At 41.0% G+C, this 15,966-nt stretch overlaps 1 protein-coding gene across 10 annotated transcripts in view; it reads right to left on the bottom strand.

Annotated features, from left to right (window-relative positions):
* fli1 (Fli-1 proto-oncogene, ETS transcription factor) overlaps positions 1-15,966 on the bottom strand; it is an 84,527-nt gene that overhangs the window by 22,563 nt on the left and 45,998 nt on the right. For all 10 annotated transcript variants that reach the window (XM_078530886.1, XM_078530926.1, XM_078530866.1 and 7 more), the window contains 2 exons: positions 3,203-3,265; positions 496-555 (listed from right to left, as the gene is read on the bottom strand). In XM_078530886.1, the coding sequence (XP_078387012.1) occupies positions 496-555; positions 3,203-3,265 (123 nt within the window). The remainder of the gene's footprint in view (positions 1-495; positions 556-3,202; positions 3,266-15,966) is intronic.

Below are 15,966 nucleotides of genomic sequence, written 5' to 3'. Positions count from 1 at the left end.
ACTTCCAGCAAAGTTACGGCGGCAGAGCGGGTACAGTTCCAAGAAGGTTATGGGCCGTAAATGATCTGGAAAAGCCCAGATCAATCGTTAGTCTGTTCTCAGTCAGCTGATCTCAGCCGGAGGATGAATAGGGAGGAGGCAACAATTGTTATCATTAATTGGTGAATGGGTTTCTCGTCTTAGCTTGCTGTCCGGTGATTCCTGTTCGAAAGAGCACGAGTGAGAATCAGCACCAGGGTCAGTTGTTGAGGTCGTCTTTCAACACACTGTTTTGGCCACTTGGACAGAGCAGCACAGAGGAAAATTAAAGCCTTTGGATGTGCATCCAGCGAAAAATGAGATGAGAGATGTGTGGAAGAAAGTGGAAATAAATGAAGGATATGTAGAATGAATATTCTACATTCGCTTACATCTCATCCCTATTTCTTTCCATTGCCATATCTATACAACTATCTGTACATCCATCGCAATCTTTCCTTCACTCCTCACTATTACCTGGTTGGGGCCGAGGCTGTTCTGTACTCTTAGTCACACTCTGCGTTGCTCCAGGAGAAGCTGAAAAAATAGATTCATAAACTATTTCATAAAACTATTCTTAAAAGTAGTTCTTTGCAAAGAGGTCGAGCAACATTTGCAATGGGTTGCAAGGAAGGGTGCAAATGGCCAGGAGATGGGATTCATTTGAAAAACAGCTCGATACTGTATTAAGAAGGTGGTAGGGTTGGCATTCTGAAGAGTGGATGGGCTAAAGAATCTTTCATCATCTAACCTTTGAAAAACATTTGTTCCAATGCGTATCTTAGAAACTAACCACTATCCGTGCACTTTATCATCAATGTGCTTCTCAACCAGTAAAATTTGGAATGAGACAACTGTCTTTACAACTCAGAACTAAATGCAAAACCGTTACATTCCAGAGCCATATAGATCCAGAAGATCGTGTGATTGATCTCTGGTCTATGATGACTCAGCTAACGGCAAAAAGAACACTATAATTGGCCTTCAAGCATCTATTGTAGGTGGGTAGAATTGGACTGGATCATAGAAACATAGAAAATAGGAGCAGGAGTAGGCCGTTCGGCCCTTCGAGCCTGTTCCCCCATTCATTATGATCATGGCTGATCATCTAACTCAATAGTCTGCTCCCACTTTCTCCTCATATCCTTTGATCCCTTTCGACCCAAGAGCTATATCTAACTTCTTCTTGAAAACATACAATGTTTTGGCCTCAACTACTTTCTGTGGTAGCGATTTCCACAGGCTCACCACTCTCTGGGTGAAGAAATTTCTCCCCAGCTCAGTCCTAAATAGTCCACCCCGTATCCTCAGACTGTGACCCCTGGTTCTGAACTGCCCCACCACCGGGAACATCCTTCCTGCATCTATAATGCATAATCATGCTTGATTATGGAATATCTCATGACTATATGTCAAACTAATACTAAACTCTTGAAGAATGGAAGGTTGGGCAAAATGCTTGAGAGCTACTGGCATCTGTGAAACTGCACCCAGTATGAGCTGTCTTCAAGAGAGGAGGGCAGAAAATGCAGCAGAAAGTTTAGAAGACAATATAGTGTCAGCTATCTTAATTATTCATCACATTAAATACACAGGAACAGTTAAGCAGAAAAGGAAACATAAAAAAGAGAACATGTTAAAATTTATAGAACAGCACTATAATAATACAATAGCTTGGTTTGGAAGCATTACAAGTTCACTGGCTTTTATTCTTTAATTCTTATTTTTAAAATAATTCTGACACTAAACTAAGATTATAATGGCTGTAAATTGGATGTGCTCCTAAATATGTAGTAATTACAGCTAGACTTAGAGGATGCTTTCACTATTATGGTTAAATTCTGAGTTGAAAGTTAATGGCTGGGATTTTATGTGGATGGCGAGGGTCTCACCCACTGGTTGGAGAACCAGTGGGAAAGCTGCATCAACTTCCTGGTGAAATGATTGGCCTTCCCTGGGATTTAGGACCCAAGGGGTGGAAATCCTACCACACTAGCTTCCCCCTCCGCCCCACCCCCGCCCCCGCCCACCAACAGCAAGGGCTGCCATTCATAGATTGTTGCTGCATCCCTGGACAGAGATACGAGGGCCAGGATGGGTGAAGCAGGGAGCGGGTCATTGGAGGGGAGGACGGAGGGTTTGGAGTCAAAGGCAAGGGGATGGTGGGCTTCAACAGCCACCACCACCCCCACACTTCCCAAAGCAAGGTACTTCAATTGAGCACTGAGTCCCTGTGGACAAGGGACCAAACCCCTCCTACAAGGTCGCAGGCAGCCCCAACAAGGTTTGCTGAGTAGCCTTCAGGAAGCACAGGAGAGCTCCCATTTAATCCCTGAGACACCACTAAATTCTGGTGGGCTCAGGGATAATTGGTGTCAAGTGGCTCATTGATGAACCTCATTGATATCCTGCTGCAAGTGGATGTGTTGCACGCATCAGCCCCTTTCAGCTTCTGACTTAATTGCAGGAGGTTTTTGCGCCAGACTGACGCATGGCCTCCTGTGTCACTTAATGGGCCCAGACATATTTCTCACCAAATATTCCACCCAATGACTCAGAAATTTTCACATCATCCAGTCAGTGCTCCTCTCAACTTTCCTCTCTTGTTCTTCATAAACTGTGATATACCGTTTCCACACTCCAACAGAGATTTTCCTGGACCTGCACCATATAGATCACTTGGGCATTGTGAATATCATGGAATTCTGTGGATTTTTTACAGGGTTGCAATCTGACCTGCACAAATTTCCAACATAAATGATGCCCAATGAATCCAGTACACTTGGATACAGAGCCAGAAAATCTCTCCTATTTTCTCCACCAGTATAAGATCCTCACTGTGTTGAAATCAAAATTCATGGCACCATCTCAAACTCATACATTTTTTCTCAAGATCTCAGACCAAAACTCTTGACTTCCCTCTGTAAAACCCAAGATTTGTCTCACTTGGTCAATATTCTTGAGACCACATTTTGAAATTGCATATGGAAAGCCTCCCTTGTCAGCACACATACCGAAATATTATCTGTTCACCTCCAGGGTTTCCTAATAACTGTGGACTCCTGCCACTGGTGTGCATTCAGAAAATCAGCACTTCAACTTTGTTCAAACTTGCTGATGTCCTATATTATTGGCTCTTAATCCTCATTTTTCAATCATTTTAAAAATATTTAAAGGTACTTACTTTTTGTCACATTGTTCATATTATTGCCCCATCCAGATCTCCTGCCAGTATCGTACGATGGATCTAAAAGAAACAAGAGACTGAGTTGAGTGAGCCAACAATTTATCAATCCTGGACCAACTCAGTTCTTAGTTTACCAACATTCCAACAGAATTATAGAGGCCAGCATTTGATGCAAGCTTCCAGCTTTGTCAATGCTGTAGCCTATTTACTCTGGAGCTGGACAAATGCCAAATGGGATTAACAGGCTAGCTTCAGGACTCAGTGGGTCATCAAATTATATGTGAATTGCGATATTGCAAATCACTAAAACAGATTATCCGCTCATTTATCTCATTCATGATTATGGGACCTTGCTGTGCACAAATTGGCTGGTGCACTTCCTATATTACAACAGTGATTACATTTCAAAAATACTCCATTGGCTTTGCAATGCACTGGAGAGTACTGAAATGCTTGTTCTTTTTTTAATTCTGCAACATACAACACCCAGACCACAGCAACAACAGATTTCCCTCCCTCAAACACACCGTCAGTTTGTTCCTGTCAGCAGGACAATAGGCTGATGTTACAAAAACTCTTATATATCTGCATAAAATCTTCTAGTCCCTACACAGGCTGGTTTAAGCATGAGCAGTTAGTCTAATGAGATATCGCTGGCATGAGTGTGAGCAGCAGTCAGTATGGTGTGATACACTGATATTTTACTGCACAAATAAACTCATCATCCTATAGTGGCACATCTACAATGTAAGGACTCTTGAACGGTACAACAAAAGAAGAAATTACAGAGCGTGTGATCCTCTCCATTACTTTTGCCATGTCATACTTTGTTAGAAATTTTTCATCAATAAAAAACATTAACTTTACTGAAAACAGTGAGAAGTTACTTATCATAGCTCCACACATCCACCCAAATAACACCAATCGCCACTTTCCAGAATTAATGCCATTTTTCATGCTGCTGCCACAGTGCCACTTAAAATTTCTGGATTTTGCTGGAAAAATAATAGTATGTAAATAATGCATGCTATGAAAAATTTGTAAATCATCCATCAAATTCAGGAGACAAAGAGATATGCCTTGAGTTATGAATCTTCAAACCTTGCGGTTGATTTATGCAGCAAGATGTTTTTTTTTCCTCAAGTGGCATCTTGGTTTAGCTTCCCAATTATTTTTAAGAATCTGCTGAAATTACACGTTAAAAATCCCTTGACCTCATCTCAGAAATGTAAGTCTGGCAATTAAAAGCATTAACACTCTTTTAACAATGTGATAATAAATGCAGTGCCAATCATACTCCATGATCTAGAAAGAGAACAATTTAAAATGTTCAATCTAATTCTTGCACATAGTAAATTGTTGCTAGAGAATTTTTAACTATCATTTTTTTCCTTTCTTTTCCTTTCTGTATCTTTTTTCACTCCGTTTTAATCTAATTTTTCCCCCTCTATTTCTTTCTGTACCTGATTTGACTCTAATTCACATAATTTCCTTCTCCATTGTTCCTTTGTTTCTTTCTCAAACCTTAAGTCTCATTGCCTAAGGAGATACACTGTTTTTACTATCATTTGTTAAGGTCCCAGATTTCCTGTTGCTCCTGCTACATCAGTTCCACTGATTTCTTCTGGGTTGCAATGCAGTTCCACACAGTAATTTATAAAGAATCTGACTGATTTCAAAGCATCCATTCAATATTTAACTGTGAAATTTGCAGCAAGATATAATCAGTGAATGACCTATCAGAGTCACTCTGTCTTTTTGATAAGGAGCTCATATGGAAATCAACATTGGCCATTCACTGCGTTGTACTTTAATCTGAAATCCAGGAAGGTATGGATTACATTAACAATGGAGAGATTGGAACACTGGATATTTGAGAAGATGACCAAAGGCTTGCTCAGAGGTAGGTTTTAAGGATTATCACAAAGGAGGAAAGAGAGATGCTGAGGTTTAGGAGGGAATTCCTGAGCTTAGGGTTTAGGCAGATAAAGGCACAGCCACCAATGGTGGAGTGAATAAAATTGGGGATGTTCAAAAGGTCGGAATTAGAGGAGCACAAACATTTGGGAGGATTGTGAGTTGAAGGAACTTACAGAGGTACACAGGGTTGAGGATTTGAAAACAAGGGTGAGAATTTTTAAGATCAAGACATTGCATAACTGGATCTGATGGGCAGGGGCAATGGGTGAATGGGACTGGGTATAAATTTAGGACATGAGCAGCAGAGTTTTGGATGAACTCCAAATTTACCAAGGGTAGGATGTGGGAAGCCAGCTAGGAATGCATTGGAATATTCAAATTTAGAGATAGCCAAGGCATGGATGAATGTTTCAGTAACAGATGAGCTTTGGCAAGGGTGGTTTGGGACAATGTTCATGAGCTGAAAATAGACAATTTTAGTGATGGTGCATATTTATGGTTGGAAGCATAGCTTACATATGATACCAAGGTTGTGAACAGTCTAGTTGAGTCTCAGACAGTTGCCAAGGAGATGGCTGGAGTTGGAGACGAAGGAGCAGAGTTTGTAGTGGAGACTGAAGACAATGGCTTCATTCTTCCCAATGCTTCATTGGCAGAAATTTCTGCTCCTCCAATACTAGGTGTTGTACAAGCTGTCTGATAATTTAGAGACACTGGAGGGGTCGGGAGAAGTGGTGGTGAGGTAGAGTTGAGTACAGCCTCAGGGAGATGAGAATCTTTTTTTTTACATAGCTCATTACTAGGATTTGGATTGCACTGCCGGAAGCAGATTCAGTCGTTAATCCCAAAAGGGAATCGGGTATATACTTGAAAAAGAAAAATTTCCAAGAATATAAGGAAACAGTAGGGTAGTGGAACTAATTAGATAACTCTTTTAAAGAGCCACATAGGCACAATGGGCTGAATGGCCTCCTTCTCTGTTGCATGATGCTATGCCTTAGAAATCAGGCACCAGACCAGCAGTCCCTAATTTAACTCTGTAAACTACTGCACCTCCACTATTTGAATCAACTGCGTACACTGAGCCTGTTGTTAGGCCAGTATTTAAAGTATCTACACATGATTATTTGTGAATGTTTAAGTTTGTTTTACTCCCGAAAAGAAAGTTTAAGGTCAGCTGTATAAATGAAGGCATGGAATGTGCCGCAGCTCTCCAAAGCAAACTGTGGCCTTTCAAAAAAATTATTTAAATGTGGAAAACTTAAATGGAGCTAGAAGGGGGCGTTGTTCAAATTTACTGGCTGAGGTTTTGTACGTTGGCCAAGAAGAGGCGAGGTCACGGGTTTAAATAATTAGTTAGTAGCCAGACTGCAAGAAGCAATACACAAACAAGACTTAGGAAATGGCCGGGATTTAATCATTTCATTGTAAACACGCTGACAGTGTACAATTGCATAATTATTGGGCGTGCACCCAAAAAGTCAACTAGTTCGTGATTCGTTAAAAAAACTTTCTGAATTTTTCCCCAAAGATGATTTGTGTTTTGCTTCACTTGTATTCGGAAAGATTCAGAGCTATTCATCAGAACAAAAAGAGAATATAAGGTGTTTACAAATTAATCAACTTCTTCAAGTTCTCCCATATGATATAGACCAAATTGTAATATGAGTTTAGAATTTTCAATAAATTATATAAAATTGCTCCGTGAGATTCAACTATTGAAAACGGATATTTAAAGTATTTAATTCAAATAAATATCTTCTTTAGTCGAGTAAATATTGGTTAGGGGAATGCAATAAATCATTTTGTTTAATATATTTCAGCTTGTTTTATTAGGCACCAAAATCAAGCTAAAAATGTTCGGTGTCGGCTTCTAACATTGAACAGAATATTCTGTCAGTCGCATTGCAATCACTAGGAAAGTGCCCCGGGAAAGTCATCAGATCCAATCCCCCAAACTGGCCTGATTCACGGGCTCCAGAGGTTGTATGGGGTCCCCAAAGAGTTGCGCTTCCTGAGCCGTGGGCTCGCACACAGCCTTCTCTTTGTTTCTCTCTCCTTCTCTCTCACTATTTTTACATGGCGCAAGTTTGCAGTCGAGTATTTAAACCAGACAAAACACAAAATAGGGCAGAACCGTTCCGACTTGCTGCCATTGTGCTTTGTCTCTGGCCAGCAGACACCTCCATCCCGACTCACAGCCTCACTGCGTCCCTATAATATACAATGCAATTGCAATGAATGGCAAAAAAAAAACCTTAGCTTTCGGAGTTATTTTGGAGTTGGAAGGGGCTGAATTATGATCAAATGAAATTCACTCTCTTTTAAGTCCTGGGGCACTGTAGGTTTTGGGTAGCGTCGTGTTTATGCTATAGACTGGTGATCCAAAGAACATAAATTCAAATCATGACAGTTTATGAATTTGATTTTTTTAAATTTGTATAGAAAAAGATATGGTACTATCGTGAAGGCGAGGGCACAGATTTAAGGTGATTGTCAAAAGAAGCAATAGCCACACGAGGAAAAACTTTTTCACGCAGTCAGTGGTTAGAATCTGGAATGTACTGTCTGAGAGTGTTCAATCGAGGCTTTCAAAAGGGAATTAGATTGCTATCTGAAAAGGAAGAATGTGCAGGGCAACGGGGAGAAAGCGAGGGAATGGGACTAGGTGAATTGCTCATTCAGAGAGCCGGTCTCCTTCTGTGCCCAACAATTCTGTGATAAAAGTCAGGTATCAATAAGAGTAACGTTTGAAGATATATTATGGTAAAATCCCCCTGGTTCACTGGTGTCCTTTAAAGAAAGCCTCCTTTCCTGGTGAGACCTACATGTGACTCCAGTCCAATGCCATTCTAGTTGATTAACTGTCCTGTGAATAAAATAAGCCACACTGCCAGATTCCTAGGACAACTGGAGATAAGCAATAAATGCCACCTTGCGAGTAATGCCCAAGATAAATTTAAATGAAAGGAAAGAACATTTGAGAGACCCAAACTTAAAGTCAATGAGACTCTGTAATGTGACTGAGCTGCAGGCAGACAGACCCTTGCTCTCACTCATTCTTAAGGTTGTACACAGATTCACTAAGTGCTTGCCAGGAATGAGAGATTTTAGTTCTGAGGATATAATGGAGAAAGAGAGGCTTTTTACACTAGACCAAATTAAATGAAAAGGGGTAAAAGCAAAAAAAAAAACTGCAGATGCTGGAAATCCAAGTAAATGAAGAGGGGATTTGATGCAAAATTATGAGAGATTTTGGTAAAATAGTTTTGGGAAAATCTTTTAGGGAACAATTCAGCATAAAGTTAAGGAATAAGGGAAGAAGAGTCATACTGACTCAAAACCTTAACTCTGTTTCTCTCTCCACAGATACTGCTAGGCCTGCTGAGAGATTAGGAGGATTTTTTTAAATACTAAATATCTGTACGTGGGATTTCCAAGCAGAAACAGTGGGTGAAGCAAAATTCATAACTTTTAAGTGATTTTTTTAAAAGAAGAGTTCATAGGAAAAGAGCAGGAAAATGGATAATGTCAAAGAGACAGCTTTTTGGGGAAACATCCAAAGAGTGAATGTAAGGTGTTAGCTGTGGGTCAGTAGCAGCTCTCTCCTTATTCTGATGTATATTTTTTACATCTAGACCCAGCACTCACCCAACAGGCAGTCACATTAGGACGTGGGTTCATGTCTGACTCTCGAGAATTCAACACAAATTCTAGGTTGGCATTCTAATGCACTACTGAGAGAGTGCTACATAGTCAGAGGTGCCAGCTTTCAGTTGAGACTTAAACTGAGGCCTCGTCTGCCCCTTCAGATGGATGTAAAATATCCCTGACACTATTTAGAAGAAGAGCAGAGAAGTAAGCAACCCCTGCTGTGGCCAATACTTATTTCCCAATCAGATTACTAGTCGTTATCACTTGCTGATTGTAGAATATTGTTGTACACAAAGTTGCTGTCATTTCCTACATTAAAACAGTGACTTAATCAGTACTTAACTGAGTGCAAAGTTGCTTGATTCGCCTTGAGGTTGTGAAAGATGCTATATACTGATTTCTTTCGCTATATTATTCTATGAAACTGAGTGGATAAAGTGGTAAAACTCCAATCCTCTCAGTGAACCTGCACATTGAGAATCTTCGGCGCTGAAAGCTGAACACTTTCTTGTCAATTAACTATGTGAATATTGAACAGGCATGGTCAAAAAACAAACAGAAAATAAACACTTGCAGGAATGAGAAATTTTAGTTCTGAGAATAGACTGGAGAAAGAGAAGCTTTTTACACTAGATCAAATTAAATGAAGAGGGGGTTTGATGCAAAATTATGAGAGATTTTGGTAAAATAGATTGGGGGAAATCTTTTAGGGAACAATTCAGCATAACGTTAAGGAATAAGGGAAGAGTCATACGGACTCGAAACCTTAACTCTGTTTCTCTCTTCGTGGCAATGAAAGATTCCAGAACCAAGCGTCAACCGGTAGGAGTTATCACATCTGCTATAACTATCTTGTAATATTTGATTTTGTTTCAGATCTTCAAGCGCATACGTACAATCACTTTTCATATAAAATAATAATAATTGGATTCCTCTAAGTGAAGTTCTATTCATGAACACTCCGAGCCAATGAGCGTGTGGTAATAGTATATAGTGGGACGAGCTGAGTTGCTCTTGCAGAGTCCGCAAGAACATGACGCGTCAAATAGCCTCCCTCTATGCTGTAGCCATTCTACACAAAGGAAATGTGCATGTTGGAGTTAGTGCATGGGGACACCGCGCGATAGATAAAGTCAGCATCTTCAGTAAAAGGTTTCCACTGAGATGAAAGTGTCACTGTTCAATCCCAGTTAAAATATTTTAGGGATGCAGAAAAATAAAAACAATGTGTTTAACAAGATAGAATGCACAAAACCCAGGGACATCCCGTTTAACTGATGCCCTGGGCAAAATGTCCCAGCTCAGAATTGGATAGCAGTTGCTGGCAGTAACGCGAGTCGATAACTATTTGGGATCTGGAAAGCAGGCCCAGGGTGTTTGAAACTGAACCTGTTCGTGTGTCTGGAAATGGAGGGGACGGCTCTGGTGAAGTAATGCGCAGCCCCAGCTCCGGTTACTGAGATTAGCGCCAAAATCTGGGAGACCGGGTCGAACTGCGATTGCCTCCAAAACGGCCGCAAGAGTCCGGCTGGTATTGTCCCAGATTCGGAGTCCCCCGAATTTGCATGACTGCCGCCTGACCCCATTCTACCCAGGTCACAGCACGGAGTCAGACCACATTTGTGGGGGTTAATTTTGGCTTGGGGGTGGGGGGAGTGCACTAAATATTTTAGTTTGGGTTCAACATCGGTTCCTCTCACACTGGGATGCCGCCATGTGTCCAATGCCGGGACGGCGTGGTTCAATTCGGCTCCGTCTGATCCGGGAAAAATGTACGGAGCTTCACTCCGGTCTCGGCTAAACTGAAATTTCACTTTATTTCGGATTAACAGAAGCAAACCCCGGAATGGAAAGTTCATCAATTACAACCTGGTTCAGTCGGGAAAACAGCGAGGAGAGGAGATATCATTCTCTATAAATCTAACAAACAACAAACATTGGTCGTTAAACCTTGCTATTTGATTAAACCTATTTAAAATACTTTGGGCATAACTGCAACCAAAGTGGGTGTGGATAAATGTTACTATCACTTTTCTCAGTTAAATCACTGAATAATTGCACGCAAAGCGCTTATCCCAGGGTTGGTGCATATTTGGAGCTGATTATTCCACTATCCTTGCTTGGCTGAGACTCGCGACTGTCACAGAGCAGCAGCAATACGCGCGCACACTCCTATTAATTAAGAAAACAATGAGAGTATTTTTTGCTGTAAATAATGAGTGGAGCAGATTACTCCTGCTTTGTACAGGACACCACCTGCCTCGCAGCGAGTACAGCCAGCGCCCCCCTCGACTCCATGAATTCCAACTCCGCCTGATGGAGTATTTGTTCAGCCTCCACTTGGACAAACAACACAACGCGGGCTTGTAGAAACCCTATTAAAGCATCAAACGTTGGACTCTGATTAGCTTTTGTCCGGGTAATGCACCTTTTATTTTAGAATTCAGGTAGAAGCGAAGGCGTGCTGAATAGAAGCGAGTGGAGTGTGTATTCTGTCGCTGACACAATACACGCACCTGCAAACAGCACTAATAGCCCAATCACCCGCTAAAAGGAGCCTGTGGAGATTTCTGGACCAGTCCAAGCACTGATCCATTATCTAGTAACGCGGGGGATTGTCAGTTTAGAGCATTCTACTCCCCTGGTGAAACTGATAGCTTTACTGTCTGACTTTGAATTCCATTTTCACAAATCCCACACAAATACTAGATTCTTTCCCAGTTTTCACTTCTCCTGAAGATGTGATTTTTGCTGTCGTCACTTCTTGCTGCTAGAAATACTCTCGCCCCTGCCCCGCACCAATTCCTCGCCCAAATGGTCAATCCTTATACCTGGGACTAAACAGGGAGCGGCAGATGTTTCCCGGACAGTGAAAAGGGCGGATGCCCCTCTCCTCTTGGACTGATCCATACACTTTCACAGAAGCATATAATGATACGGCACAACTAGGACGGCCAGAGGCCATTCAGCCACTCCTGACTGTGCTATTGCTTTGACAGCTAACCAATAGATCCATCCACCAACCCTTTTCTCATAATCTTCCAAATTGTTCCCCTTCAGGTTATTATTGAATTATTATTATTATCATTGAATCCTCTTAAGCCTCCGAGTCCATATGATTCTTCTTCACACGGACCCGAAACATTAACTCTGTCTTTCCACAGATGCTGTTAGACCTGCTGAGTTTTTCCAGCATCTTCTGTTTTTGTTTCAGATTTCCAGCATCTGCAGTATTTTGGTTTTGATTCCTAACCCTGTTGCCTCTTGTTCTTTTTCCCGATTACCTTACATCAGTATCTTCTGGTTACCAATCCTTCAGCTACTGGAAACGATGTCTCTCTAATATCCCTTATACTTCTCATATTCTAAGGAAACCCTTCATGATTTTGGACATCTCAATTAAACATCTTCTTAACCTTCTTTACTCCACTGAGAACAACACCAGCACCTCCAGTTTAGCCGCACTTCAGAAATACTCCTTCTGGACAGCGTTTGGAAGAAAGTATGAAATCACTGCCAACATCTTCTATGATAGCCATCGAGCTGAAGAAGACTTGAACCACTGGGTTATTGTCACCGGAGATCCTGGTGTCCCACATGGCACCTTGTTTCAAGCACCTCTGCCTATTTGTAAGGATGAAAACTCAAAGGAAAAGCATCCTCGGGCATCACCTGACCACTCAACTCAACAGCCCACTTGTTAATTTAACGAGCTATAACTAATCCCTGGTACTATTGTAGTAAATCTCTTCTGCATCCTCTCTAAGGCTTTGACATCCTTCCTAAAGAGTGGTGCCCAGAATTAGACACAGTACTGCAAGTCGGGCTGAACCATTAGTTTATAAAGGTTTAGAAAACAAAAACATAAGCAATAGAGAGATTGGTCATTTAGCCCTCGAGCCTGTACCATCATTCAGTAAAATCATGGCTGATCTTCTATCTCAACTCTGCCATCTTGCACTCTCCCTACATCCCTTTAATTCCCTTAGTACATAAAAATCATCAATTTCTGTTTTGAACAGACTCAATCACTCAGCATCCACCATTATCAGTGGGAGTGAATTCCAAAGATTCACAAACATTTGAGTGAAGACATTTCTGCTCATGTCCGCTCTAAATGGCCAACCATCATTCTGCAAATTGACCCCTAGTTATAGACTTCCTAATCCAGGGAAATATCTTCTCAGCACCCACCCTGTCAAACCTCTTAAAAATATACATCCTTCAATGAAATCACTTCTCGTTCTTCTATATTCTGGGGAATATAGGCCTAGCTGACTCAATTCCTCTTTGTAGGACATACTCCTCAGCCCAGTCCAGTAAACCTTCATTACACACCCTTTAAGGTAAATATATCCTTCCTTTGGTAAGGAGTCTGAAACTGTACCCAGTATTTCCTTGTTATTGTACTCTATGCATCTGTTTCTAAAGCCAAGGGTCCTCATTCGCTTTTTTAACAGACTAATTCTCAACATGTCCTGGAGCCTTTAAAGATTTGTGTATGCACACTCCCAGGTCTCACTGTTCCATTACTTCATTCAAATTGTAATATATGTGAGCATGTACTGCAATAAGTGAAAGTGTGTTGTTATATAGGTGAGGCATTCTGAAGTAATTGAAATTGTTCTGTAATCTGAGAGAATGTTCTGCAGTAATTGAGGCTGTTGGTAATAAGGACTGTGCTGTAAGAAGATAAACTGTGCTGCAATAAGAGAGACTGTTCAGTAATAAGGGAAATTGTACTCTAATAAGGGAGACTGTTTGTAATAATTAAACTATTCAGTAATCAGTGAGGCTGTTCCACCATAATTGAAACTGTTCTGTAATACATGAGACTGTACTGTAGTAAGTTAAACTGCTATCTGAAAGTGAAACAATCAGGAAAAAGGAAACAATTGCAGAGATGAGAATATGTTTGTTACCTTGGAGCTGTGGATGCAATAAGGACAGAACCATGAGAGGAAGATTTTACTCTGTGTTCTCAGTCAGGATGGGGGAAAGCATTGAGTTAGGAGGGAGAGTGAGGAGCATGTCTGAGGAGTGTGGGCTAGTAAGAAGTGTACATTAGTATTGCGGATCTAGTGTTAATTCCTGCCAGATTCCAGAGAGAGGAAATTATTTTATTTTCAATTTACAGACACATGCATTTTGGATTAAGCATAAAGTGCCCGACTGGAACTTAAGAGCAAGGTAAGAGAGACTTAAAGGAGAGCAATTTTCAAACATTGGTGTAATATAATTGCAGTAGTATAACTGGATTAGTAATAATGAGGAAGCTAGAAAACTGAGAGTAAAGGGAGGATAGGGCAGTGATACGGGGGTTGCTCGAGAAAGGGGTTGGCAGACAGCTAAGAGGGCCAGGTCTGATAGACAGTCTTGTATTAGAATTAGCCAGCCACAGAGAAAATTTGCCTAAACTGGGGTAAATTTGGGTATGATTAAGCATGGGCATTAGAGAAAAGTTTTATAGGAAGTTTGGTAAAGAAAAATGTTGCTATACAATACATACATGTGACCTTTATTTCTCCAGTAGTAAGTAAATGTGTTCTCTTAAAACTTTCTTAATTCAACTTTTAACCATTTGTTTAAACTGGCTACCATTTGTGTTAACAGAGGAATTACATTAGCTCATTAACCAGTTTGTTGCCATGTGGCATTAAGTTCCTATTGGCACTAACCCCGAATCATTCATTCAGGGCACCACTTTTGTGTCCGGGATTCTTTATGAGGTATGAAGTAATGGATACCCAGCAGCGCATGCTACTATCTGAACAGTACTAGCATTATAAAAGTTAATTGGAAAAATGAGTGCTTATTTGGAAAACATATTTTCTGACCAAAAGCACAAAATTTTAATTGGTTTTAAACTTTGGAGCAGAAATAAACTATCATGGGAACCTTGAAATCTTGGCAGTGAGGATTCACTTTACATTTCAATGTTAAACTGTCACTACTTGGGGCAAAAAGAGAGACATCGACAGAGTCACTGAAGTCTCTCAATCCTCCTTTACTCTATTGTTGCACACTTTAAAACAGCTGCTGAGAGACAGCCTGGGAACAGACATTTTGTGTTGTATTTCCCTTTCCAATGGCATTGTCAAATTCTGCTCCAATGACCTCATGAACAAGTAGTGAACTTCATACAGGAGACAGTGGCTGTTGGCAGGCTCCACCTGTGATCTCATAGCAGGAAATTCTCTGTCTTTTGATATTGAAGCATTAAACTCAGTACCACAGTGGTGAACAGATCTCCATCTCTATGAGATTTTTAGAGCCAGACATTTGACTGGCAACATCAATGGATAAATGCTTCACTTATTAATATATCTGGCATTCTAAAAATAAACACATAATATGGTCCAAAATGTTGAAACAAAACTAATATTTTTTTTTCTTGGTATGTGTGCATCACTGGCAAGGCCAGCATTTATTTCCCATCCAAAACTACCCTTGAGAAGGTGGTGAGCTGCCTTCTTGAAATGGTCCAGACCATGTGGTATACCAACAGTGTTGTTATAGAGTTCCAGGATATTGGCCTAGCAGCAATGAAGGAGCAGTGATATAGTTCCAAGACAGCCTGCTCTATGATTTGGAGGGGAACTTGCGAGGTGGTGCTATTCCATGTATCTGCTGTTCTTGCCCTTCTAGTTGGTAGAGGTCATGGGTTGGAAGGTGATGTCAAAAGACCCTTGGCGAGTTGCTGAATTACAGCTGCCACGATGTGCCGATGGTAGAGGGAGTGAACGTTTAAGGTGATGGATGGTATCCCAGTCAAGCAGGTTGCTTTGTCCTGGATGGTGTTAAGCTTCTTGAATGTTACTGGAACTGCAGGCAAGTGGAAAGTATTCCATCATACTCCTGACTTGAGACTTGTTGATAGCGGACAGGCTTTGAGGAATCAGCAGTTGAGTTACTCACTGCAGAATTCTCTGACCTGCTCTCGTAGCCACACAATTGATATGGCTAGTCCAATTAAGTTTGTGGTCAATGGAAACCTACAGAATGCTGATTGTGGGAGATTCAGTGGTGGTGCTGCCATTGAATATCAAGGGAAGATGATTACATTCTCTCTTGTTGGTGCTGGCCCTGGCACTTGTGTGGCACCAATTTTACTTGTCATTTGTTAGTCCAAGCCTGAATCTTGTTCAGGTGTTGCTGCATGCAGGCACTGACTGCTTCATTGTGCG

The sequence above is a fragment of the Cetorhinus maximus genome, chromosome 2 (genome assembly GCF_964194155.1).
Source record: "Cetorhinus maximus chromosome 2, sCetMax3.hap1.1, whole genome shotgun sequence".
In the NCBI taxonomy this organism is placed as follows: domain Eukaryota; kingdom Metazoa; phylum Chordata; class Chondrichthyes; order Lamniformes; family Cetorhinidae; genus Cetorhinus; species Cetorhinus maximus.
This window is presented reverse-complemented; position numbering and strand designations above follow the sequence as displayed.